The sequence below is a fragment of the Plectropomus leopardus genome, chromosome 8 (assembly GCF_026936395.1).
Source record: "Plectropomus leopardus strain MGB_pleo_1.0 chromosome 8, ASM2693639v1, whole genome shotgun sequence".
Taxonomy (NCBI): domain Eukaryota; kingdom Metazoa; phylum Chordata; class Actinopteri; order Perciformes; family Serranidae; genus Plectropomus; species Plectropomus leopardus.
Genome location: NC_142183.1, coordinates 1,354,102 through 1,379,894, shown reverse-complemented (window position 1 = coordinate 1,379,894; position 25,793 = coordinate 1,354,102). Strand labels below are relative to the sequence as shown.

At 41.5% G+C, this 25,793-nt stretch overlaps 1 protein-coding gene across 1 annotated transcript in view; it reads left to right on the top strand.

Moving 5' to 3' along the window:
- LOC121947793 (uncharacterized) overlaps window positions 1–18,618 on the top strand; it is a 177,725-nt gene extending 159,107 nt beyond the window's left edge. Inside the window, exon 3 of the mRNA XM_088080710.1 lies at window positions 6,537–18,618. Within this exon, the coding sequence (XP_087936836.1) occupies window positions 6,537–6,964 (428 nt within the window). The 3' untranslated portion in view covers window positions 6,965–18,618. The remainder of the gene's footprint in view (window positions 1–6,536) is intronic.
- Window positions 18,619–25,793: the final 7,175 nt, after the last annotated feature.

The window sequence follows — 25,793 nt, the reverse complement described above, 5'->3', positions numbered from 1 at the left end:
AATTAAAACCTAAAAAATACATATAAATATTTATAAAATAAAAAATAAAGTCATTATACAGCACATGGATACCGTAACTCTTGAATAAGTTGCAGACGGACCAGAGGCGCAAAACAAAGAAGACAAATATCAACAAGAAATATTAAACAACAAAAGTAAAAAAGGCAAAAGAGCATAAAAAGCATAAAACAAGTTTATAAGAAATTACAACGATAAAATGCGATAAAAATAACTAGGAGGTGGAATTAATTAAGAGCCCCCCCCCCCAAAAAAAAACGCACACAAAAAAAAACAAGATGCTAAAAGAAAACAGACGTTTGAATACTCTTTGATGATGATGATGATGAAGATGATGGTGATGATGATGATGAAGATGTGTGTGCGTCAGTCACTAATGAGAGTCAGCAGCAGTAAAATCTGCTTCATCAGCATCTGATCGTCCTCCGTCTCTCCTTTGATGATGATCAGGCGGCGAGGAGTGGCGGCGGCGGGAACCCGCTCGTGTCCACCACCAAAGGGAAGACCTTATTAACCAAAACTGTTATTGATCTCACATCGAAGCCACAAACTCTTGACCGCCCAAACTCTTCCTCGCGCCATGCTCGCCAATTAGCTCCATCTCAAAACAGAGCCAATTAGCTCTTGTGCCTAATTAGCAGGAACACGACCCCATCAGGCCCACGCTAAACTCTGCGATTAGAGCTACAGATCGCTGCGCCGCCGGCTGAACGGCGCCGCTCTCTGATTCTACGTTTTTTATTTAACCGGTTAAATATTCAGTAATTTGTGAACGCCCAGCACACACACACTCGGACAGCGTGTGTGTGTTCGTGCATGCAGGTGAAATACACACAAACTGACAGTAAATCTGATCTGATGTTTGATATCCTGCAGTGTCGACACTTGATTTACTGACGGCGTGCACACGTGTGTCACATTTACAGGGAATATTTCCTTTTCTTTTTTTTCTGGCATCTTTTTAATGTGCAACATCCATTTTAACAAAAACAGTCTCGGTTTATGAATTAACCCTTTGATTCCTGAGCAGATTGGCTTGATTTCTTTCAAAAACATGGGGAGAGGAAGAGGGCGATGAGCAACTTAACAAAAAAAGACCCAAAACAAAAGCAGGACTTTGTGGAAAAGTCACGGGTAAATTAACTGAAAAAAAGCAACGAAAAAAAGGAGAAAAACAAACAGAATTTGATCTGAAAAACTTTAATTATGTTATGATCAAAAATGTCCAGAAAACTATATTAATAATTATCTTCATTATATATTTAAAGTTATGTTACAGAAAAAAAGAAAAAAAAGTATAGTCATGTAATAATGTTCATAAATGCTCGTAGTTACACATTAACCCTTTAAAGCCTTAACAAATTCTTTGAAAAACATGGAAAGAGGGCGAAGATGAGCAAGTTAACTGAAAATGGATTAAAAATTTGTAAGAAATTATTAAAAAGGAAATTACCTGAAAATAAGCAACAGCAACAAAAAGAGAAGAAGTGAAAAAAACAAATAAGACGTACGAGACCACTAAAAATATCCACGATTTTTTCTGACATAATTGTTAATGTTGGTTTTTTGGGCCATTTTTTTTCCTTTTTATGATTCTAATAATTTCCTCAAGCTAACTGTCAGCTCATATGCTTGTCATCTTTTACTTTTTTTGTGCTGTTTAAATTTCAGTCATATTTTTGAGAGAAGTCAAACCAGTTTTCTCAGGTTTCAGAGGTTTAAATTCTTGTAAAAGGCGTCTCAGCGTTTGATCCGGGCCTTACAGGGTTAATGCAAATAAAACTAAACCTGTAAAAGCTGTAAAAACACGATGGCATCATATTTGTGTATTCTCAGGGCGCGTTTTTGACACATTTGTGACATGACTTGTATTGTGTGAGTGGAGACGAGTCGTGAAGCGACAGGTTGCTCTGAAGCAACAGTTTGATCCCGTCGTGCTACTACAGGCGTGATTGAACAGAAGGTGGGCTTCCTGTTTATCTCCTCCGCCGCTCGTAAACATCACCTGTTCAAAGATGGCTCCCCTGAGGAAGACGCTCCTCTCTGACGAGTGTCAGAGAGCTCGTACGAGTGACAAACACAAACAGACAGAGTGGAGAGTCTTCCAGGAGGAACATCTGTAACCGAGCTCAGGAGGACTGATGCTCCCAAAAAACACAAAGCCAGACGCTTGACGTGACACATTTTCATGTTTGGATGGATTTTAAAGCCCTTTCAAAATAAATGTCTTTCAGAATCTGCCAGTTTTCTCTGATTGAGGTGTTTACCGGAGACGGTTTCAGAAAGACTCGGCGTCACTCGAGACGTGGTCCGATAAACACTCATCAAACGCAAATTCAGTCTTAAAATTCACTTTTCTTCTCCGTGAACAGGAAGTAAAGCAGGTCTGAATGTACTCGTCATCTTGATTCATAGTGTGATTTAGCGGTGCGTAATCCCACACAAATATTTTAAATTAACCCTGAAAAACTGAGCAAATTGCCTTCATTTCTTTCAAAAACATGGGAATAATGAGCAATCACAGAAGAAATGACCCAAAAATGAGCAAGAAATTAGTGTAAAGTACAAGAAAATTACCTGAATATTAGTTAAAAAAAAAAGAAAAAAAGAAAAAGAAAGTTTAAAAAAAATACAAGAAAATGACCTGGAGTGCTTAAAGTGCTTAAAAAAATGATAATTTTGTAACATAATTTTAGGTATGTAATTATGATCATTATGATTTTTTTTCTAAATTTCTGTCTGTGGGACATTTCTGACCAAGTTACTTATTGAATTTTATCCAATCTTTTTTTAAATATTTTTTAAGGTTTTATACTTGTGAAAGGCATCTGAAAGCAGTTCAAGAAAAGTGACATCGCTCCAGATTTGAAAGGGTTAAATCAGCACAAACCAGCTGACACACGTTGAGCCTGGAGCTCATTGGGCCCCGGGGACCGCAGGGGCCTTGGGGCAGTTTAGGGCAGAATGTTTTGGCCGTGTTGCTGATACGGACTCGTCTGGAAAACACGAACACAGTCAGCAGAGTTTATTTAAATCTGAGGACAGACGGACCGACGTCCGTCGTCTCAGACCGACGTCTTCACGTGAGCCTACGCTTCAGACGGAGCTCTTATTCTGATAATTAACGCAACAAAAAACTGTCTGAAAGGAAAAATGCATCTTGTACAGCTGTTGATCTTCTGCTCTCAGTACGCATGTTGGTGTGCAGCTGCGGCCACTTTTACACGAAACATCAAAAGTATCGGGACAAAATGCAAAAGAAACACATTATATTAAAAGATATTTAAATGCAATTAAAAAGAGAAATAGACAAAAGAAAGTCTATGACATCTACCCACCCTATAAGCGCACTGACACTCCTTATATTATGTTGCTACCGGCAGCGTTATTACCTGACTTTCCTGCAGCGTTTCATACAAACGTGAGCGGTTTCGTTCAGCCGCGTTCTCAAGTGACGGCGTCCGTTCATGTTGCATGTTTATGCGCCCGATGCTCTGCGGCCGTCACCACCCGTTCTGTCTGGCTGCGTTCTCATCTGACGTCTTCCAGTCACAGATGGTGGCTTTTGGCGTCACACTCGTATGCTGAGAGCACTGACAGAGCGGCGCTATTTGACGATTTCGGAGTGAGGACCGGGTGGAAATAACACCTCATGTGAGCGTAAAAACTGTTTTCAATAAACAGGAGTCTTTTCAAAATTGACGTGTTTCCTTTAAGCGTATTTTATATTAAAAATTTCAGTTGGCGCAGTTTGAGGGTTAATGGAAGCCCGCCCACTGAGCGAACAGAACGAGCCTGCGGCGGCTGCCGCGGTCAGTTTGTTCTCGGAGGGAAAACCAACAGTTTAACTGCAGCCACAGAGACCGTGTGAGTCAATACATCCTCGGTCACAGCTCTGATGTCAGTGAAGTGATCCGACAACACGACGCTGAACTGAACCGGCTGCCGGTGGCCGAGGGAGCAGCGTTTACAGACACGAGGTCAGGGGTCAGAGGTGGTTTGCTGCAGGCTGGCGTCCGGCTGAACTCTCTGCTGCTGTTGAAGTGCAGTTTGGAGTTTGTTCAGCCGTGCAGCTCCGAGGGCGTCGGTGCTTTATAAGCCTCCTGCTGACACCACGTTCACAGCCAAAGCACTTATTAAACAGCCGCTCTGAACTCAGCAGCCACTCGCACATGACTTAACATTTTTGCAAGCACCTTGCTTTTGCATGGGAAGTGCTTAAAAACTAAAATCCACGGCAGCGGCGGGCGTGAGAATGTGGGGAGGAGAGCGCGGCCGCGACTCAGCACTCCCCGGGATTAGACTGTACACATCAACCCGCAAACAGACAGAAAAGCCGACTGTAGCTCCTTTTGCAAAAAAGGGAGGCAATGAATTTAAATTATGCATGAAGCACAGGGCATTTTGGGAAATAAGCGCCATTCCCCGGGAGGCACGACACCCCCTCCGCCCCCCCGCCAGCCTCCAGCCTCCAGTATCAAAGAATGATCTAATGTCACGCACAGAAGAAAGGTTACTTTCTGCATACGCATTGATATTTCTGCTTCCATCTCTGACCTTTTTCCATTCTAAGCTGTGATTCTTTAAATGCGAACTCAGCCTGCGTCCGCCTGTCTGTCACTGTCCGTCCGTCCGTCCGTCTCAGAGATTAAAGCTGGAATCATACATGAGAGAGAAATCACGACCTAAATATCAATCTGTGAAGCGTCCTCTGTGTTTGCCGTCTTTCATCCTGCCGTGTCTTATAGGTAAAGAGGAAAGCAGCTACAGTGTTGTTATTTTTGCCTTAATTGGCTGTTTGTGCAACATAATTAACGTCTTAACGAATTTGAGCGTGTTTTCTTTCCTCCTTTAAATCAGCTGATCCGGTTTCACGCTCAGCGCCCGCCGTTTGATATGTGGCTTCCGTCTTTCAGCTACAAATTAAGCAACGTTCCTGGCACTTTGTGAACTATTAGTGACTTTAAAAATACACACTGAGCTTTAATTAATTTCCTTCAAATAGAGAGCTGTGCGTGTGGATAAAGGGATAAAGACAGTTTTAATCAGCAGCCAGTGCGTACCTGCGCAGCTGAACTGTGACACTGCACGCTCACGTTTGGTGTGTTTCAGGGCGAAAAAGCAACATTTACACAGAAAAATACAAATGTTTGTGAGTGGGAACCTTCATCTGCCTTTTGTCAAATACAGGTGGATTTACAGTTAACTTTATTATCTCAGGAAAAACTGCAGTGAAGCCAGGACAAAAACAACAACACAGGCATCATGAGTATCAAATAAAATAGAGACAAATAGGAGACTTATTAGAATTACTGAAACGTAAACTGACACGAAACTGAGGTTCATCATGACTGGTAAAATATAACAACATTTTTCAGAGTTATTATTATTATTAATAATAATAATAATTATTATTATTATCATTAGTAATAATAATAATGATAATATACTACTTTTTATTTATTTTATTATTGCAGCTTTTAAAACATACATTAAGTTACATTTAGATACGATACACACATTAAAAATTCAAGTACATGTATACAAACTGTATACAAACACATACGTACATCATAATATTAATAATAATAATGACAGGCCCAAGAATTGACCCCTGTGGGACACCACACGAGAGGAGAGGACAAAGGCATTTAATTGTTTGTGTGATCCTTGTAGTTTCTGTCAGACAAGTATGAGGATTCTTCATTTTGGGAAATGTTTCTCTCTGTCGTTCCACTAAAACTCAAACACAATATTATTTTCTGCATTATTTTTGTACAATTCAAGTTGACATAAGAAGATAAGAGGGAAAAAAAACCCAAAATATACAAATGAAATTGATTTTGCTGATTTTTACAAAAATGCAATTTTCCAGCTTTTTATCTGAAATGCGTTTTTTTTTTTTTTTTTAATGAAAATGCACAAATTAAATTCATCTGTACTCAGCACATCTCAGCCTTTCAGACCCTCAGATAATGAAAAACAAACAGAAAGAAGTTATCTGCTGTCGGTATCTTAACGGCCATAAGAAGCTGGAAATTATTGGTTTATCGTATCAGCTGTAATAATCGTTATTGTGCATCACTGGTTATGATATCTTCATATCTCACTTAGGAGTCAAAGGGAACCTTTAAGCTTGACAGAATTAGTGATTTTAATGTATATCGTGATATATGTCGATATGAAAAAAAATATCGTGATGACTTTTTTCCATTAATTAATTAATTAATGAATATTTGATATTTATGATTAGGACTGATGTTAAAAAATGAACTCAATGAAAGAAGAAAATCATATTAATGTACAATATTTTTTAAAGCTTGATTTCATAAAGCGCATTTTGTGTGCAGAGCGATATGAGTGTGTGTGATATTGAGGCGGGACTTAAAGGGTTAATGTGACACCAGCGCAGACGTTGTGACTCCCTGAGAGGTTCTGCATCATCTCCATCTCTCACCCGTGCATCGTCTGCTCCTGTTTCCGTGTTTCTCATCCTTTCTTTGTCTTTCTCGTTGCAGACCTCAGGCCTCTTCCCGACGTGGCGATGACCGGTAACTGCACCCGCGAGTGCACCGAGTTTGGCCACTCCGACTCCTGCTGGATGCCCGGCGAGCCTTCCCCCACCCGCAAGGTGTCCAAGAACGCCCCCAAGCTCTCCACCTTCGTGCCTTACCAGGAGATGGACGGGCAGGAGCAGCTGATGGCCAACGGCAGCCCCAAGCCCCTGACGGAGGAGCGCGGGACGGGCGGCGGCGGCGGCGGCGGCAGTGGCTCCAAAGTGGCCAACATGCGGTTCATGACGCCCTACAGCAGTGCCTACCCCGGGGGCGGAGACTCGTCCGGTAAAGACTGTGGGCTGGAGGAGATCCCGCTGAGCCAGGCGGTGGAGTATCACTCGGCCACCACTCCGACCGGCCAGACCTCCAAGAGGGAGATCTACCTGTGAGGGCGCCGCTCTCCAAACCCCCGTCATCGCCCCTCCCCCCGTCATCTCCCGTCGCTGCTCGCCGCCACCTGCCCCGCCCCCTCACTGCCGCCCCCTGTGCCTATTACTCGCTGTGCTGCAGCACCGACGCCCCTTCTTCCTTTTTATAACTGCATCTACAAGGCTTTAGACCCCGCCCACCTCGTCCACTGCCACCCGCCCCGCCCCCTCCTCTAGAAACCAATCAAATGTAAAATAGAATTAATTAAAACCAACTGAAGAAAACACGCGGCGGCTGCTGCTGCGGACGGAATGTAAACTACACCACATCGTTGTGATAATTTAATGGGAAACTATTTAGCTCCTCACGTCTTTGAGTTGGATTTTTGTGCGTTGCTTTCGGCTTTGTGGCTGTGTTGGAACAGAAAAAGAAAAAACACCTTCGGGGGGAGAAAGAAAAGAACTCTTTGTAAATCCTTCTTCAGTATACTGTGTAATGCTATCTATCCTGAGTATTTTTTGGATTTCTTTGATTTTATTTTCCTTTTTTTTTTTCTCCGTCGACTCCGGGGAAAAACGTTTTTGAGCCGAGTTGCATCAAATCAACCGGGCTCGTTTTTATCAGGAACAGCTCGTGAGACGTTCGCTGCTTTCCAGCCTCCGGAGTTGTTGCTGAGAACTTTTTCAGGTCTGTTGATTTTGTTGCCGTGCAGAGGTCTTTTTTCAGTGTACAGAGCTGTAAATAGGACACGCAGTGACGGAGGAAGCTGCAGCGGCTGTGAGTGTGGACCCGTGGCTGTCGTGCTGTCTGCAGATCTTCACGTAACGTCACATCGATGGACTGAAAACTTCCGCATGTACAGAGAAACGGCGCCGCGGCGTTCGACGTCACACTGCAGGAACCTGGACTCTTGAGCATCACCGACGGTGCCGAGTTACAAACACAAGACTTTTTGTTATTTTTTTCTCTCCTCTACAACTTTACAGCTCACATCGATTTGGGTTCACGGGGGAGACGAAATCATTGGAAAACATTTTGTTCAGAACCGAAAGAGTTCTGAGAGCTTCAGTCAGTGGATGAAGCCGAGTGCGATTATATTATTAATGCTCTTGTCAGTAGTATTCCATCAAATCTATACTTCACATCAGTGTGTGACACGTAAATTTACTCCAAAAGAAGTCACATGAATTTTTTTATATATTTTGATTTTCAATTTTTGGATATTCTAATAACTTTTCCACCCTACAAATGTCTTCACATGTCAAACCTTCGTCCCGTTAGCTTCGTCTTCGGGCTGCAGTGTTCATCGTAGAGCTGAAACTATCCGTCTGCCAACAAAACAATAAGGAACCAACAAGATTAACAATCTGTAGTTTAAGTTTTTAAATCAAGCAAAATTGTCACCATCATGAGAATTTGCTGTTTTTTATTATTATTATTTTAAACTGATCATCTAATCGCTTTTTTAAAAACTAAACCGATTAACTTACGAATCAGCCTACAGTGCAAAACCTAATATTTGAGCTTTGCAGAAAATTAAAAATGTAACGTTTATCCCGATTGTGTCGCTGCGGAAAAATCACAAAGGTTCATCCTCTAAAGAGCAGAAATGTTGCCAGAAAAAAGAAAATTTGCCAGAAGAGAGTTTACATGTATCATCATTTCATCCACATCCGTCCATTCATGCTGCAGTTAAAATCATAACTGGCGTTTGGAGAATGTGTGCTGATGGCGATGCTGGAGCAAAAGGTCAAGAGGTCACTGAAGTCAAACGGGCTCATCGTCAGGGGAGCAGGAATAATATCAGTACATTTCACAGCAAACTGATGCTCAGATTTTGAAGCAGAAGAATCAAAATTGGTTTAAAACGCGGAGCTACAACACAGATCTGTCTTTTTTTTACCTTATCCTCTGGGGAACGTGAATATTTAAGGTTACTTTTATCCAAATCTGCACTTTTATTTTGGAGATTCCGGTCTTTGGGATCAAGTCATAACTGAAATTTGGAAAATGTGTGCTGATGGCACTGCTGGTGGAATAAGCTGAGAAATTTGTTCTGATGTTCTGAGGCACTAAAAGAAAGATTGGGGGACAGGGGGGAGTATCCTCTGAGGAACACGAATATCTGCTCCTTTACTTTGAAGATTTTGTTCCTTGGTGGCAACCAAATTACATGACAAGTTTTGGAAATGCGTCCTGATGGTGGTGCTGGAGGCAAAGGTCGAGAGGTCACTGAAACCAAACCAGTTCATCCTCTTGGGAGCAAGAATGTTGTCAGTAAATTTCACAGCAAGCGGATGTTTAGATTTTAAAATTTGCGATGAAGCAGAAGCAGCAAAATTTACCAAATGTTGGCGCCAGAAGAAAGATCTGTATTTTATTTATTTTTAAATGTTATCCTCTGAGGAACGCGAATATTCAGGGCTAATTATATCACACAGTGTGGCCTCTAGTTTAAACATGCTATAGCAGAAACACGAGTATGAACCTGAAAATGAGCAGATTAGGTCTTTTTTTTGTCTTTGATGTTGTCCCTCCTGTGTCTGTGGTGTAAATATGCGCCTCCTCCGTCTGTCACCGCTGCGGCGGCTGACGGCTGTCTGTGGTTCCCGCTGTGTTTCTGAGCGCCCGGTCGGTGTCGCCTCTCCTTACTTCCCACCTCTTTACCTCCTCAGTGTGAGGCTGAACCGTTTGGCATTTAGCACAAGTATTTATTAAAGCTGTAAGCCGCGTGCGGCGGCGGGGGCGGTGGGCGCCGCTTCCTGCTGAGCTGCAGTCTCACAGAAATGCAGGATTAATGACACCTGTACACGCTTCAGTCCACTAACACTCCCCCTTCACGCGGCGGAGAAACCCTAATTACAACCCGAGGCCCTGCACATTAGCGGCGATAATTTGCGCCAGTAAAAAGCGAGCCGGTTTGGAAGCTGATTCATTGCGGCGTGTTAATGGCTGCTGAGGGCAGTGAGAGATCTCACCTGTAGCGATGCACACCAGCTGAGAGCGGAAAAATGAGAGCAGAGGCACAGCGAGAGAGCGCCGCAGAGCAGGTCGTTTAGTCTCCGACCGAGTCCACGAGTCTCAAAACAAAGAAGGAGTCAGACAGTGAAGAGATCGTTCTCCAGTCAGGAGGCCACAGGAAGGATGCTCCGCCCTCTCACCCTCACGCTCGCAACTGAGCCCAAACTTTAGAAATCTTAAGTGCCGTTAACCTGCAGAGTCTGGATCACTAAAACATCGTCCCATTCACTAAACAGGAATACAACTCTGTGTGCAGACAGCTGCGGACCTCGTTTCACCTGTTTACAGGTCAGAACACAGAATAATGCACGTCTTTCCCAAGTTTGTACTAAAGCTGGTAGAAATCTTAACCCTTTGAGCTCTGAGAAAAATTGGTTTGAGTTCTTTCAGTAACACGGGGAACACACAAGGGAAGCTGAACCAACCCAGCCCGAAAATTAGCAAGAAATGAGTTAAAAAAAGTAACAAGAAAATTACCTGAAAATTAGCAAGAAATGAGTTAAAAAAAGTAACAAGAAAATTACCTGAAAATTAGCAAGAAAAGAAAAGAAAAGCAATTAAAAATCAAAAACAAAAGCAACGTAGAGCGACATGTTGTTTGTTTTGTCAGCTGACAGTCACGTGGTCGCGGTTTTCCCGGCACTCGCCGTTAGTGTTGAACGGTGCGCTGAAGTGGAGCAGAGTCACCGTTCACATAAGCCGAGACTAAAAACTAAAAAAGACTAAAAAGACTAAAAAAGAGTCTGATGACCACCTTTCACCAAACCATCAAGATCTCCGGAGCAAAACTCTCATGATTTTATTTCATCATTTGGAATCCGAACAGTCTGAACAGTGTCGCGTCAGACGGACAGATGCTGCTGTAAATATTAATGACTGCAGATCAGATCAAAGTCTCGTTTAATCTGCAGTTATTCTTCAGTATTAGATTTATGTTAAACGTCTTAAATCTATCGCTCATGCACACTCTTCCTCGAGAAGTTCTGCCTCCGTGTGTCTCGTTTCATCGAACTTCTTTATTTCTAGAAACTTCCTGAACGGCAGAGCGCCTCTGCGGAGCACGTGGGATTTTGTCGGCAGAGACGTCTCTGCAGCTGAATATCAGACTAAATGACTCGTCATTTGTTTTCTGCAGCGTGTGTGATGTGAACATCCACCCTCCAGATTCACAGAGGGAACATCAAAGCGCCGCCGCCGGGCTGCGGCGCCTTCAAAGTCTAAACCGGCAGCAAATCGGGGCCACAGCGGGGTCGCCGAGGGGTCGCGCTATCTCGTTTTATTAGGCAAACAATCGCCTTTGCCGAGCGGATCGGACGCCGTCGCTCCGCCGCTCTCTTTGTTTTGCTGATGTGCTGCTTCAGCTCGGCTGCTTAATTGGCTTTTGTTGTACACACATTTGTTTTTGATGTGTGTGTGTGTTTGTTTGTTTGTTTGGGTGGGGTTGTATGTTAACGTGATTCAAAACACGGCGATTGTTGCGGTCTCTGAAGGTGATATGATTTATAGTCCACGTGTCTGCCTGTTCAGACACACACACTCACACAGTCCCAGTGTTCCCCCGCACATAAATCAACCATCATTCAACAGACGTTCAACCCTCCCAGTGACAGAGATTTAGAGTTCGCGGGCACCGCCGCGGTCCCTCGCGCTCCCTCGCTCTCCCCGTCTTCCTCTGGTGATTTAACGCCAGCGCTCAGAGCTCTGATTGATTATTTACAGGCCCAACATGTAGGTCCACATCTGCCCTCCTTCTTCCTTTTCCCATCACCGCGCTCCGCAGTTTCAGCATAAACAAGTCTTTTTTTTTTTTTTTTCCTCCGCCATGATGCCTGCTGCCGCCGCCGCTTGCCCACCCGCAGCTCACCGGCCGGCCGCTGGACTCCCAGGTGGCAGCTGTGTTTTGCTGTGTAAGCTAAAGATAGAGGAGAGAGGCGGAGGGATGCAGCGTCAATTTATCCTCCACGCTTTGGCACCAATTAACCCACGAAGAAGAAAAGTGACCTCTGTTGACCTTTAGTGACCTCTGGTGTTACTGTTGGCTTTAAAAAGTGAGACAGTGTGTGTGTGTGTGTGTGTGTGTGTGTGTGTGTGTGTGTGTGTGTGTGTGTGTGTTGCTCATCACAGGTACTTTATGAAATGCTTTTAAACATTTTTACAATTAAAGATTTTTTGGTTTTTAGGCCCTAAAATAACTACAAAAAATAGCAACTGAAATAAACAACATAGCCAAAAGTATGTGGACAGCCGGCCAAATGTGATGGCTGATGACTGTGCTGTTCTGAGATTTGAGCTGAGTCGAGTTTTGTTCAGGGGCAACGTCAGGATTAAACAGGAAAGAGACAAAAACTGGCACCAAAGTTGGGTAACACTGCTGTCTATAAAATGTGTTTAACAAAAAGCGGTGTGAGATTCCTCATGTGTGCACACACACTCTGCTGTTACAGCTGATCCTAAATGTTAATGTTGCTGCAGCTTTCACCGAAATTTTGGGCTCAAATCAGGACAAAGACACCAATATGTACAGCACATTACATGTATGTGTACTTGACCGCATACTTTTGGCCATGTTGTGCATTTATACAGTTCATATTTTAAGTGCAACAATTTGTGTTTTACACAAAAAAGTACAGAGAATCACAGGAAAGTGAAAATGTGGTGTAAGCGTCAGAGGTCGTCGACAGCAGAAGCTGATGTCTCTGCTTCTGTGTTGTTTTCTGATCACACAGAGAGCTCCGAGAAACTCTTTTATGTTTCACTTTTTCATGCTTCTAAAAACTGTTTTGCCATAAATGGGAGATTATTATTATTTTTTTTTTAGAAATTGACGTGTTTCCATTTTCCATTTTCCAAGTTTTATATTGGCAATTTCAGTTTGCACAATTTGAGGGTTAGGTGTCTTTTGAAAAAAAAAGAAAGTGAATATTTGTTATATTTTCCTTTAAGTCCTTGGCCTCGAGGCATATTTACAGCTACGGCATTGCATTTTTTATTTTGTGAAAATGTGTGTGTATATATATATATACATATATATACACATATGTGTGTGTGTGTCTTTGTAGAAATGGTCCTGAGTTTTTGGGTCTTGAGGTTTCCTGTCAGACTACAAACACTTCCTGCTCCCTGGAGGAACACCTGAACCCCCAAAACACCTCCACAACCCCCCACCTCCACCTCCACTTACCCATCAACCCTCAGGAGAGCTGCTGTCACACACACTGACAGCCTCTGTGTGTGTGTGTGTGTGTGTGTGTGTGCGTGCGTGCATCATCTTCACTTTTCAAATCCACGTCAGTGACAGAAAAAAAAACAAACATACTGTATGTTTGTGCTTCTGAGAAGGTAAAGTATTGAACCGTTTTCTCTCCGTCAGTCGTCCGGTAGATTTCTCTGTGAAGCTCGTCACGTTTCAGATTTAATATCGTTCAGATATATTTGAAGAAAACAGATATTGTTCAGATATTCAGCGTTTGTCAGGATTTAAAGGAAAGTTCAGCTCTGATCTTTTTGCACATTGATAATAACAAAAAATATAAAAAATAAATATCTGTGTGTATTACTAAACAATGAACTATTAAAATACAGTCCTTAAATTAAAATTATTTTCTCAATTTAAAACATTTTGGCACTAAAACATTGGTTTCCCTTTGATTTCTAACTGACATAAAGCGCACTCGTTTACGTCTAAAACACATTACAGACGTGAAATGTCTTTTAAATGTTGGTTTACTACTGACAGGCATCACCTCTGTGTGAAATCCACAGCTGTCCTTTCACAGAAAAGTTTTATTTCCTGACACACAGACTGCGTCTCCAAGCTTTTCCTGACTCTTAAAGCTGCACCGATCAATATTTTTCACAATGATGATTCAAACTGTTGACGATTTTCTCCTTCTCTGCAGCTTTTCAGCCTCTTTTAGCTCCTAGTTTTGGGCTTGCAGCACATTTCCTGTCTAGTTTCTTAGCTGATTTCAGAATAAAAGCCTCTATCGTCGGCATACTCAGCAGCAGACACTTTGAGATGAGCTGGTGAATTTAGCATTTAGCGGCTAAAGAGACAGATGTTCCCCTCAGGAGGTGAGGAGACCAAAAACAGAGCTAAAAGAGAGGATTGACACAAAAACTGGACGATGATGTTTTTGTTGTTCACGTGTTGGACGTCATAACTTTATGAGGTGATAAAATGTCAGATGTTGTGTTTATAGTTTGTTCTGCTTCCAGCCCCAAATACAAAGAAGTGCAGCTTTAAGAGAAACTTTTTTTTTTTTTTTTACCCTGATTTACTATGAAAACATTTCCCAGATAACATCTCAAGGAACAAACATATTTTCTATAACAACACTAAATTGTTTTGACAGTTTTATGACAGTTTTATTAGTGAAAGTTTGCATTTAATTAGTTTTGGGATGTTTGGATTAGTTGGCTTATTTGGAGTTAAACGTAAAAAAAAAATAAAACGTCCCCACAGTAACAAAATATCTTTTAAAAAAAAGTATTTCATGATCCTAAATATGTTAAAAGATAAAAATTGAAGTTCATTTGATTGATTTGGAGCAAACTTTGAGCCGCAGCCTGTGTCGGGTCCGTGTTTCTCTTCCTTTGGCTCGAGTTTGGAGCCTCTGTTTCTGTTTCTGGTCGTAGCCGTGCGGCGAGTCGTGCGGTGGATTCTGCTCCTGAATGACGGTGAAACATGAATGTGTTTTTGTTTTAATTGAAGCTTCACTTTGTTCAGATACTCGACAGGAAATCTTCTTTTCTTCAGTGTTTTCCCCTCGACTCCCCTCAGTCCGTCGGAGTCTGTCAGTGACATTATGACTCAGTGAAATCATCGTTTCTCTTCCCTCTGTCCAAATATATTTAGTCTGGAACAAGTTTCTGCCTCTCGGGGAAATCACTGGTTTTATTATCTATGGTTTTATTTAAGTCACAGAAATAACAGTTTTTAAATATATTTCTTCATATTAAAACTTTTTTTGTTCTCATCTTTTTCCTTCTGCTGGAAACTCAAAAACCTACTTTATAGACACTTTGAATGGCTCGAAATAATTTAACAGCTTCAAACAGATGCAGGCACTTCAGTCACACTTTTCTTCATCAGACTGCTGCAGGAGTGCTCGTCACACTGGGAAAAAAAGGAGTTTTATTTAGTATATGAGTGCAGAAAGCTCGCGATAGCAGCTCCACTCTTTCATGAAACACTTTTATTTGTTAAAGTTAAAGTGACGCTTTGACACGACAACATTTGGTAAAAGAATCAAGCTGCTGTCGTCAACTTTAAGTTAAAATTTGCAGCTGATTTTCTGAACTACAGGTCGTGTACACAGCAACCGTTCTGTGTGTCGTTACAAAGTTACACCGCCAGCTGCTGGCCTGGCTGCACACTACAGCGTTTACAGTTGTTTTTGTGGATCCGTGTACACGAGGATTGTTCTCACCGTGTTGTCGGTGAGCCAATTTTTTTGTTTTTTTGATGCAAAGGAAAGACTTTTCCGTTTTTAGTTGAGCTGTTCTCATCTAAACGTGGACCGGACACATGCAGCGTTTGTGTTTTTGCTTGTTTTCGATGTAGACACACTGAAGGAGTGCTTTAAATCGAGAGCGGCGCTGTTGCAGCTCACGAGCGTTCCCAAATGCCTGTTTTCAGGCCGCAACAGCTGCACTAACATTACATGTCATGTGACAACCAATCACAGTTGACAGATACATTTCCTTTGTTCTTTAAAAGTCAGTCTGTTTTACATACAGAGGAGAGTTTCGTCGTTTCAGTGCATTATTAACATTAATACAAATACAATAAATCCAGGAACAACATCTGTATAAAATGGCAAAAAAAAAAAGTGTATCATAATAAAACAGAACTGAATACAGTAACATTATAATTTAAATGCATCAGATAAAAACATCTGTTCAAAATCAGTTTTAATGTACAGCAATTCGATCCCAAAAGAGGCAAAGCATGTTCTGATTCCTGTTAAAGGGTTAAAGAGGTCGGCCAGCAAATGGTTATGTACGACCATAAAGTTTGTGGACGTACAAAAGTCCTCTTTTTTATCGTTAAAGATGTATACTTTCTGAGCTGAAACTGAGGTGACCCAGATGACATCACTGTGACATCATCGGGGTTATTTCCTCAGACTTGGCGCCGACAGAGTCAGCAGACGTTACACAACTCGTCTGACAGGCGGACTGATATTATTATTACACATAAAATCAAGGCGATCTTATCTTTAATAAAACCTAAAGCTGTACAAACCTCCACTGCCTTCACAACAGCCTCGAAATGTTTTCTTTATTTTTTAAAACGTTTTTTATTTTTTGATTTTCAGCTTCAAGTTTCTCTCTTTGTGATGCAGCTCGGTCTCATTTTGGGGCTTAAATGTTAACGCTGCCATCATGTTTCCAGCAGCTCCGACACCTGCGGCGTTTGAAATTTTGATTTCTGTGACTTTAATTGACTTGAATCGGTCTAAAAGTCTCCGGTTTGACGTCCAGTGAGCTGCAAGCGGCAGAAACGTGCTCCTCATGAGCTCATGTGATAAAGTTCGGAGTGGTTTGCTGTTTTTCGGTTGTGTATTATACTGAGGCCGGAGTCACCGAGGCTCCAGCTGAGCATGAAACAAGCCAACTTTATAAATATTAATACATTTTTGTTGTTGTCGCAGTTGTTTTATCAATGTTATGGAATCAACACTGCTATAGACATATTGTATGAATATAAATGGTCGTTGCTGTTTTTTACCAGACGCGGCGGTGTAAATGATGTTTTCTGAGCGGGCAGACTGGACTCTTTTTGCTGTTTTCTTTACTCCATCGTGAAAAATCAAACACTAACGTTTGTTTTTTCACTGTTAAAACCTAAGCAGGAAGTCCCACCTCTCTGGCTGAGGTTCAAAACTACAAAAGCCGAGAGCGGATGCGGACGCTAACGTCGATTTTAGGGTTGTTATTAGTGATCATATCTTATTTCAGTCAGAGATTATGGTTTGATTTCTCAGGATATGAGACAGTTAGCCTTAAAAAAATAATATGAGCAGCACATTAAATGAAACGTCACAAGAAGTCATGAAAAACAATATGTAAACTCGAGATCGTTTTACATCATTTTTTTAAATAACCAGGAAAGAAAGAGGAATTAAGGTAACTCGGTCTTAATCAGGAGATAAAGACATCTTTAATAATCTTTTGAAGAAAAACAAAAATGATAAAGAAACATGAGCTCCACAAAAAAAAAGGATTTTATGGAAGTTCAAAAGTAACAAAATCTACAGAAGTAAAAAAAACTTCCAAACCAGAGGGGAAAAAAAGCTCAATATCAGGTTATACCATGAAAAGTTTCTTGTTGTAACACGATGGTTTCCTCATTTTCCCGAAATATTTTCATGTTATAACAGGGAAATGTTATTGTTATAACAATATACCTATTTAAATATACCTACAGAGTATTACCGTCCTGTTAAAGAAAAAGAAATTATTAGATTTGAAGGATTAAGTCCTAATATTACGAGATTAAACTCAGAAATTTAAATGTTCTTTATTTACATGTTATATATTTTATCAACATCTTCAAAAAATAAAAAAATAAATCTTGTTATGAGAAACTTTTCATGTTATAAGCTGATACTGATCTTTTTTTTGGCCTGACTGTTGTTCACTTCCATAAAAAGCTGATATTTAATCAAGAGCAAAAATCATCTAGAGAAAAAAAAGTAATTCATTTAAAGTCTTTAAATTGTTTTTGAGTTAATGACATAAAATAAAACAAGATGTCAGCTCAACAAATAAATGTTAGCCTGTAAAAGTATAATTTAAGAAGTCACAAAGAAAAAAGCTTGTTAGCAGAGGTGATTTAATTAATTTGATTTTTCTTAAAAATTTAGATGATTGGTTTGTGATTATAAAAAAAATGTTTATCACCCCGAGATCATTTAGCCTTGTTCTCAGACATAATAGACCTAAAAAATATAAAATACAAATGATCACGGCGGCTCAGAGCTTCCGTACATACAGGATAGAGAGGCAAATTTAATTTTTTTTAAATGTATTTTAAATAGAAGAAGAGACCAGACGGACAGAGCTGCCGATTCACCTTTGTCTTTACAGGAAGTCCACGTTTGTAGCCTAATTGTTGGTTGGTAATATTTATATAGGAACAATGCTAGTGATGCCTTGTTTTTTGTACAGTTTTATGTACATGCAAGTGTAGGTTTTTAAAAAATGCAGAAGAAAAAATATATATATATATATTCAAACACCGTGAAGGAAATCTGAGCTGTAGGATTCTCTTGTCTAAAGTACCGTAGGCTTTATTAATGTAGGAGTGATGACGAGTCAGGCTCAGAGCGGAGGACGACGCCGTCTCTCCTCCAATCATCCACCGGCTTTAACGCTTTCCTTTCCGTTCTCTCTCACGTCCGTCCCGAGACAAACTGTACATTTCTTTCTTTGGGTTTTCTGGTCTTTTTTGTTTTTTTCTTGGAGGAAGTTGGGTGACGTGTTTGTTTCATCTGTTCTCTTTTGATCAGCATCCGCATGTTTGAATTTAAAAAAAAAAAAAAAAAATGTGGTCTTTTATTTTTGCTGAGCAAATCAAAGAAATGATATCTTGTAATTACTCCTTCCTTATAGCTTTACAATAAAATACATTCAGTCAAAGGAAGATGTCGGCTGTCGCTCCCTCTGTGTTGCAGGTGTGAGACGGGAACGTGATCAGGTGGACAGTTCGTTTTGTTAACGTCACCTCTGAAGATCTCACAGGCGTTTTATCGACGCAAACAACCACTAAAATCAGCTCGCTTGTTGGCCAACGTACCAGTTCCTAAACTGCTTCCTGTTTATCAGACTGAAGTTAGTTTGCAGAAAGAACAAACTGATGTATGAAAGCTGCAGTTTTATGTATTTCCACAGTTCAGAGCTGATCCTCCTCTCGTTTATGGAGCATCGTCAACAACACTGTCCTGCAAAAACGTCACTATAAAAGCCTCGTGTTGTCAACCCAAGAGATTGTGTCCACAGAAATGTTGTCAGAAGGCTCTTATTTTGAAGGAAGTGAACAGTTAAAACAACAAAATGTAGTGTGTGTGTGTGTGTGTGTGTGTGTGTGTGTGTGTGTGTGATGTCTTTAAGGTTACATGATCAGTCAATGTGACTGTCAAAACTTCGTTTTCACTGCCTTTCTTGTTGCTAAAAACTGTACAAATAACGGCACCTTATGTGGAAAAATTGGTGAGACTGAGGGTCCGTTTCCACGGCAACCCTTCTTGGTGAAACGTTAAACTTTTGTTGCAATTTTGCCTTTCGTTCACAAGACAACCGCATTTGTGGGTGGCCTGAAAACACAAACTTGTCACGCCACGCTTTCTGTCGCCGTGGAAACGGGTGATGATCCTGTGAGAACCGTGATGTCACGGCTGCACTTAATGCATGTGGTCTTCTTCTATGGTGTGTCATTACAAAGTTGCACCGCCTACTGCTGGCCTGGCGTGCAGACTGCAGTGTTTTCGGTTATTTTTGTGGATCTGTGTACATGAAGATCGTTCTCACGGTGATACGATCTCCTGGATTCAGGAGATTTAAGCTCTCTTTAAAGCTTTTCATTGATTAAATGTTGTAAAAACCCACAGACGTAAAGAGACACTTCTGTGTCTCCGCCTCGTCATCTGAGGACGCAGCGGTGGCGTCCTCTCTGGAGGAAGAAGCAGATTTTTTGTTTCCTGTGAGCAGTTTCAGTCTCCTCTTTCCTCCCCCCTCACTCCTCTCCTCCTCCTCTCCTCCTCCTCTCTCCTCCTCTCCTGCTCCTCCAGCTTCCACCTGAAATGTTTCCAGGGCCCGCAGTGACTTACGGTCTTTTCACCGCCGCTCTCCTGATGTTCCTAAGGAGCCGTAAACGCCTCGCCTCAGCTTCTCCGCTGTTATTGGATTCCACTTCAGGAAATTGACTCGTGAATCCTCAAGTTGCAGAGTGTGGTGCCCTAAAGCGAGACACCACCCAATCACATTTCAATAAAAACAAACCCTGCACGCCGCCGACACCGCCACCGCCGCTGCTGTGGATGAGGAATATCAAACGCGCTCAGAGGAAGGCGCTGATGACACTGTGCTTATAGTGCTGTTGCATCGCGTTACAGCAGTAAATTGAAATTGGGGGCAGAATGATTAAATTCATTTTTCTGAGAAGAACAGAAAGAAAATATTATCAGAGCGTGTTTTCAGGAGGACGACACAGTTGCAGCAGGTTGCTTTTCTCTCCTCCTCCCTAACCTCCTCCTCCTTCTTCACCTCCTCCTCTCACCTCCTCCTCTTCTCTTCTCCTCCCCAAAGGTTTCATCACTTCACCCCGTTTCTCCTCCTCGATGCTTTTCATTCAGGCTGTTTATCTTCACCTTCTTCCTCTCCTCCTTTCTTTCATTTTAAATCCTCCTTCCTTCACACCCTGATTTGTTGTTTCCTTTCCTTGATTTCTTCTCCTCGCTGATCTCTCCTTCATTCTTCTCATTTCCTCTCCACTTTTTTCTTTCATCTTGAATCCTTCTTGCTTCTGTCCTTCCCACCTACCATGATTCCTCCTTTCCTCCCTCCTCTTCTCTGTTTATCCTTTTTGCCTCCTCCTGCTCCTCCTCTCTTTCTGCCTCCTTCCTCCAGTCTTAGTTTTCTTCCTTGTTTCCTCATCAGCTCTTCTTTCATTTGCTCACTGCATCCTCCTTTCTCCCTTTTCCCCTATTTGTTCTCCTCCTCGCCTCCTCCATCTCTCCTTCTCTTTCTCTTCTCTCCTTTCTTTGCCTCTTTTCCATCTTTCCTTTTACCCTTGGTCCCATTGTCCTCCCTCGTTTCCTCCTTTTGCTTCCTCCTCTTTTGCTAAACTTGTTCCTTGCTCACCTCCTCTTTCTCTTCATGTTTCCTCCCATCTCCTCCTCCCTCTACTTCTTCTTCCCCTCCTCTTTTCCTCTTTTATCCTTATTTTCCTCCCTTCTGTCTCTTATTTCTCCTCCTGCTCCTCTCCTCCTCCTCTCCTCTCTTCCTCCTCTCTGTGTGGTTTTTGTGGAAGCGGGAGGATGGAAAGCAAACCTAAAACAGGAAGCAGATGATGGCGTAATGATGTAAGATGAAACCGGATCGATAGCTGGTGAGAGCAAAAATCAGAGAGCAAGCGGAGGAAATCAAATGTGCAGCAGCGATCTGAAGGCGATGAGGGCACATTAAGATGAACGTGTGAACGTGTGAACGTCGAACACGACTCGCTCTGAGGTGACCGAACACGTCTGCGTGTGTTTGTGAACTGCAGGAACATTTCAGATAAATCTCTCAAGAGTTTTTGTACACTGTTTTCCACTGTAGTGTCCCAAAAACTAAAACTCCTCTTCCATTGAGACAGATTTCCTTCACTGGAGAGCTGAGATTTCTGCAGGAAGTGGCGCCGAAAGCCTCTTTCAGTCTGCTTCACACCCGGGCCTGAGCTGTGGCTGAGGAGGAAGACGAGGAGAAGAAGGAGGAGGAGTGCGATGTGGTCAGGAAATACATTTTTGGCAGAGAGAAAAAGAGATGGAGGGCCGGAGGGGGGTGGGGGGGCACAGAGAGTTTTGTGTAATTGGTATTAGGCAGACTGTCGGGCAGGCGGCGGGTGGGAGGTGATGTACAGACGCACGGAGGGAGGAGATGTTAGAGAAGTGAACACACACACAGAGCGAGGAAGAGGAGAGGAAGAGGAGGGAGCTCTGCTGCTGCGGCCTCCAACAGAAGATCTGTGAGGACGTGATGATGCAATCTGACACTTCAACAAAGAGGGAAACAACAAGACACGTCAAAAAATCCCTCCATCGCTCCATCGTCGTCTGATTTTCCGAGGCCGGGTCCTGGAGGCAGCAGGCTGAGCAAAGCACTGCAGACGTCCCTCCTCCCAGCTCCTCCTGCAGGACCCTCTGGAGGACCAGGAGGCGTCCCCAGACCAGACCAGACATGTAATCCCTCCAGTGTGTTCTGGGTCTTCCCTGAGGCCTCTGACCAGTTAGCTGGAGCAGACCGGTACACCGAACCACCTCAACTGGCCTCTTTTTATGCAAAAGAGCAGCGTCTTTCCTCTGAGCTGCTCCTGGATGTCTGACCTCCTCACTCCGTCTCTAAAGCCTCCTGCAGACGGTGAGATTGATCTTAAAGTTTTGTGCAGCTCCACTCTGCAGGGCCCCTCCAGGGTGGATGGATCCTACAAACCTGGACTTTCATGCAGGAGTCTGGTGTCCTCTTCCCGTTTGAATGTGATTTTTTTTTCTCCACCTTGAAAAAAAGGATAGTTATATGCACATTGTGTAGGTGCAAAGCTTTCAAAAAACTTTAATGAGGAATAAAGGTAACGCCTGCACACTTACTCCACGCCACACAGGTTTATTAGAGACAACATTTCGATCCCATTTGGATCTTTGTCAAGTCAAATATTTGAAAAGATGAATGCACGCCTGTATTTATACATAATGCACACCAACAGGCTGACGAGCTATATGGTTGCAGGTGTGGTTAACCATCTGAAACATTCAGGGCAGTGAAACAATTGACAATTAACAATGTAATAGATTACATAGGAAAAACATTAAAGAAATACATCGGCAAAAAGTGATGTCAAGGCCATATCACAGAACATCATTTCAATTATTTCATTAATTTATTCATCAATTTATATCTATATATATACTCTCCTACTAGTTTCTGCACTTCACCCTCCAAACTTCAAATTATTTTGAGTTTTGTTTAGGGCTTCTTCTGTGTTTCATTGTGTTTTATTGTGTATCGTTGTATGTTTTTGTTGACTTTGACAAGTGCAAAATTTATTTGTGTAACATTTGTTTTTGTTGAAAAATATCAAAAATGTATTAAAAACAACGTAACATCCCTTTAAAAACAGACAGCGAAAGATCAGCCAATCAGGAGCGATAGTCCCGCCTCCTACGCTGAACTTGATTGACAGGTGGTGACGTAATCACGTGATCCTGCGTGTGTGTACGTGAGGGAAAGCGGAAACGAGCGCGCATGATGGCGGCAGCAGAGAAGAGCGTAAACAGACGGATTAAAGTTAACTGAGCGGATAAAAGCGACGAAATCAACCGGAGAACGAGCCGACACCGAGGACGAACCGAGGAGACGCGACCGGGAGCTCAGAAAAGTCCGGTTTACCGCCTCCGTTTATCCCGGTAAGCTAGCGAACTGCCTGATGCTAACAGGGCTAACAGCGCGTGCAGTGTTAAGTTACCTGAGCGTTGTTTGAATGTTGTGGGAGCGTTCATTGGCTAACGCTGTGGTTATTGATTATTGATAGAGATTTAAAGCATAAATCTGTTGATTATTAGCCCTGAAACAGCAGAAAGTAGTGATGTGGTTCTCGGGTTAGCTGCGCGCAGCTGCAGTTTGTCTGTTTTCGTTGTTTTAAAGGTCAGCTGAGTGAACTTCACAGCAACATTAGCGAAGAGAAGCTCATTAAAAATACCAAACTGTTTTTGTTTCATGATGATTTCAGAATCCGCTTCATTGGCCAAGTCTGCTTCCACAAATAAGGAATTTGACTCCGGTCAGCTTTGCTTTCCATGTACAGGAATGAATCATTAAATAAGTAATATATAATAGATAATAATAAAACAGAAACAAATACAAACAAAGTTATAGTTACAGTACAAAGTTATAGTACTCAATTTACTTATGTGCAGCCCTAATTAAACAATTTAGCTAATATATACAAATCCGTGTGCCTAATAGTGCAGTAACAATGAGTGCAAATTTAACAATGTGGAAATTTACACAAGGTATTTAAAAACAGTGAAAAGTGTCATAGGAGCTGAGTGGTTATTGCGCAGGGATTTTCTCGCAGTATTTAAGTAAAAAAAAAAAAATCATATTTTATTATTTTGAGTGCGAAAATGTGAATCCATAGTGTCTGAATTCTGCTGTGGGTACATACAGTATTTTATGTTTCTGATATGCGTGCTTTCATTATAGTTTGAGCAAATATGAGCAGATATATTTGAAGCTGTACTGCCTACCATCTCTCCTAATGTAGGATACAGAATTGCCCGATGCTGTGCAATCCTTCCCTCCTCCCCTTGTTTACTTGTTTCCTTTTGTTTTATTCTTTCTTCCTTTTCTACCTGCACTGGTTCACTTCCTTGTCTCCTTTTTCATAGTTCCTCTGCTTTTTTAATCTTTTTTCCTGTTTATTTACTCTCCTCCTCCCTTTTTGTTTTCATTTCCCTCCTGTTCCTCTGTTCCCCTTGTCTTTATTTCTTTTTCCTTTTTAAAACAAAATGTCTAAAGCGTCCTTGGGTATTGTGAAAGGTGCTACATAAATTTAAGATATTAGTATTATTATTATTATTTCCTTTTTCCATCCTAACTTCTCCCTCCTCCTGTCTCCTTCCCCCCTTCATCTCTCATTCCTTTCCTTACCTACGTCTGCTTTTCTACTTCTCTCCCTCCTCTTTTATCCTTATTTTCCTCCTATATTAAACATCTGTTGCAGATGGTTATTATAGGCTGTTATTGGATTAGTACTGCAGTGTATGACGGTATATGCTGGTTCTGCTGTTTGGCGATTCAGAAGTTGAACTGAGATGTAAAGTTTTAAACCAGAGTGAGGTAAACAGGCCTGAACATGTTATCATTGAGCATTTTACAGCATGTGGTGCTTTCTGTTATAGGGTTATTAGGCTTTAGTGTGATTGTTGTGCAACATAAAGACATATAGAACAAAATCAAAGTCCCGTTTGCAAAAACAGGTCAAGTCTCATGGACAGAGTTAAATAATGCAAATAATGTACAGAGCTAAAAAAAGTCACTGCTGGATCCGGTAAAAAGGTTATTTTCAGTTCAGGAGTGTAGATCTGGTATTAAGAGATGTTTGTAAGTTCAACATTTTAAAAGCTAAAATAGGAATTAAAAGGAGATGTATTTCTATTATTGGGGTTAAATTTTGGAATGATGCAGATTTCAATTTAAGAATGTAACTCGCTATTGGTTTTTAAATAAATAGCTTATAAGGTTATTCTTGAGAGTTACATATTGTTTTCTCAGTTTTATGATCATTTTCTGGTGGGTAGCTTGATTTAATGCAGGATTTTATGTAGGATCGTCATATATAAAGATTTTGCTTCTGCTTAAACCTTTTCAGTCATTATGACCATACGTTATTTACTTTATGCTGTTTTCAAAAACACAATATACACTCACGTTAGAGTGTATATTGTAAGTATTTTTTGTCTTTGACTGAATAAAAATGCTACCTGTGTGATCCTGACAGGACGCAGAGCTGACTCACGGCATACTTCACCTGGAGGACGGTGACAGCCACCTGGACTGTACACACATTCATCCAAGAGAGCAAACTCTCACAAAAACTGTTGCAGGACCCGTGACAAACATTTTAAAGGAGAACCACTGGCAGTGGATGGACTAATACCGAAAGTGATCAGACTTAAAGGACCATTGGCAGCAAAACAAACGAACAAAGACTCATTTATTTTAAAGGACCCATTTTTAAAAAAAATTTCGTACATGTTTATGGAAATGTTTTTCAAATTATTGCTTGAAAATTCATGTAAGTAAAAGCTATTGTTCACAACTTACCTCACCTGGTACTTGTGTTTATGGGTGTAATTTATTTCACTTATCTCCTTCCAAACCTAGCACAGTGTTACTTACTCATAGTGAGTTGCACGGTTACATAACATCCATCCAACATGTGTGTTTGTTAACGTTGTGGTGTTGGTTGTCGTGCTGTTTTTGTCTAAACATAACCATGTGCTGCGTCATCCCACCATGTGCTTGTGTTGACATCATGGTAGCAACATCCTGGAACATCAA